The 2,500-nt window shown below is 46.1% G+C and overlaps 1 protein-coding gene across 1 annotated transcript in view; it reads right to left on the bottom strand.

Moving 5' to 3' along the window:
• The window catches only part of LOC125950640 (acyl-CoA synthetase short-chain family member 3, mitochondrial), a 4,971-nt gene extending 3,165 nt beyond the window's left edge, over positions 1–1,806 (bottom strand). Inside the window, exons 1-2 of the mRNA XM_049678808.1 lie at positions 1,295–1,806; positions 296–440 (exon numbers count right to left, since the gene is read on the bottom strand). Coding sequence (XP_049534765.1) covers positions 296–440; positions 1,295–1,506 — 357 coding nt within the window. The 5' untranslated portion in view covers positions 1,507–1,806. The remainder of the gene's footprint in view (positions 1–295; positions 441–1,294) is intronic.
• Positions 1,807–2,500: the final 694 nt, after the last annotated feature.

The following is a 2,500-nucleotide window of genomic DNA, read 5'->3' as shown; positions in this document are numbered from 1 at the left end:
TTAAGTTTAAAAATCCCAACCAATGCACTAGTTTATATTTTACGTAGTTATTTTAATAAAACAGAAAGAACATGTTATTGAATGGTCGTTTTCGAACCGTGTATGGTCGATAACTTGTTGAGAAGTTCGTCGAATGTATGCAAATGAACTGTTATGAACAAAAAAAAAATGCCGCGAATAAGTGATGTAGGATTATTCATTAGGCGCAGTTCTGGAACCAAACGCTAAGCCGCCCGATGGTATGGCTAGGGTGTTTGGTAGCTTTATTTGCATCGTTGCTGGCCTGCTCCCGTACCTTATCAAACAGTTCATTATACGTAACGTGGCGAATGGTGTTCGTTGTTGGACTGTCGTGAATAAGGGCAACCTTACTGCCCTTTTTGGCCAGGATGTGCCGATCCACGGCATTGTAGCATGCGTTCAGCTTACCACCAACGTACCTGCAGGAAAGCAAAGCGAATGGTTGAGAACGTATCAATACATCCAGCTGGAAGCGTTATCGGTCGCACTGTTAGGCAACTTCCAGCTCATAGTTTCGAGATAAGTGAAAACACAAATATTCCTGCGGACCGCCTTTTGACCGTTCCATCATCCTACACTCCTATGCGTCCTAGCGCTATTGTCTTCATTTTCATATAGAGTGGTCCCGAGGAAGGAATGAAGGATTTGTTAGAAGATGCGCATGCATTAAAAAAAGATCATGATGGACCAGGAGGGGAGAAGTTGGCTCACCCGTTTGGATGCAAAACGAAAATTGCGACCAAACCACACATAGCCCGTCGCTACCGTGACGCACGCATTATGCCGAGCCGAGATTACTCCGAAGTTGATGGATATTGATTGCGCTTTGCGACAAAAGTTTATTATCAATGGCTCCCAGAGGAAAATTCATGTCCAACGGTGGTGGCATCGTGCCACGGTTTCAGACATGCGTCGGCTTTAATGCAATGTGATTTATGATTTTTATTAAATAAACATGGCATGTGGGAATGTGTCAGCATTATGAATAGTGACGGTCGGGGATAGTCCACTAGTCTCTTGTGTAACCCAATCTTTCTTAAACTTTGCAACATGTATGCTCAGCCAAATTCATATCATTCGGATTAACTTCACTCGGTTATCGCGCCATCTACACTACATCTACTCTGAACGCGGTCGTGACAGAAAAATTATCACTAGCACAGTCTCTTATTAGTTTCAATTCCATTCCACTACTATCGATAACACTTTCTTCGGCCAGAAGAACCGCTATTATTCGAAATTCTATTCCCGATTACTTTTGGCGAATATTTACCACTTCGTAAATGGACTGTTGCTATCATCAAGCACTCGTTGCCAGGGCTGATCCCAGTCGATAAGCTGTTCGGCCAAATCACCCCAAAACGATTCCGGTTGTTCGATCGATCGACAGTATGCTTCCATGTAGAGTGGACTCATGGCTTCCGCATGGTTCGGGCACTCGGTCACTAGCGTTGCACTACTGTTCGCGGATACTGGTTGATCCATGATGCAGCTTCTCTTGCAAAATGGAACCGTCTGTTTAATGACGAATACAATAAGCGCACACTTCCAATTACAACAACTCCGCACGATTTATGATTCCTTTCGTTTGGTATTGGCTATTTGCGATCGAACAACGTTGGAAGCTAAACTTGCCGGAGTCGATTCCGGAGCAGGTAAAGCAGCTTCGATTCGATCAACGGTACACGAGAAACTGATACGGAATGCTGCTCCGGCCAAGAACTGACCAAAGACCGAAAAAAGTTTCTTCTGTGCGGTCCTTAACACTGTCCAAGCTCCTTGCCTTTCTCCTCATTGTGTCCCCTGGAGTTCCATTAGCGTAACGCCAGCAGTACACACTCATTAGCAGCGTTGCGACCATCGATGGTCAAGCTCGAGCACAAGGCTCCAACGGCAAGGCTGCTGCTTGTGTGCGTTTACCCGTTTTGTAAGGGTAATATATGCTATCACCTTTGCCTTCGTGAGCCGTGGGGAACCTCCAGGAACCATGATGGGCAGGGTGGCACGGTGTTGACCACGTACCACAGGCCTGTGTGATCGTAAAATGCGAGCCAGAGTTAAGAAGCTAAGCAGTTCTTCAAACTGCATGCAATTGACTGACGATCCGAACTGGAAAGGTCACTAGTAGTTACCAGTGCACCAACGTTGAATTCAAAGTCGAGCATGTACAGGCCCGATACCTGTTGAATGTGTTTAACGAAACGCCCATGGCCGGGAACGCCGGGATATTCCAGTAGCAAGGCTGGACCTTCGTTTGGACCGCGTTTCGGCTGAGTTTTGTAATGTGTTTGACACGGTGGTCTTTGGACTGTCGGTTGCATGTTGTCGTAATGCCTTAAGACTGTGTGCCAAGTACGCGTGGTCTCCAAATGTGTCCATACGCTCATGATACCGCAACGGTATGCTCCTACACCGCTCCACAATCGGTCCCTGGATTAATGAACAGAAGTCATTGAACTCTTGGAGGAATTGTGCTTTC

This window comes from Anopheles darlingi, chromosome 2 (assembly GCF_943734745.1).
Source record: "Anopheles darlingi chromosome 2, idAnoDarlMG_H_01, whole genome shotgun sequence".
Classification (NCBI taxonomy): domain Eukaryota; kingdom Metazoa; phylum Arthropoda; class Insecta; order Diptera; family Culicidae; genus Anopheles; species Anopheles darlingi.
Note: the sequence above shows the minus strand (reverse complement) of the source record. Positions and strands in the feature narration are given on the sequence as shown.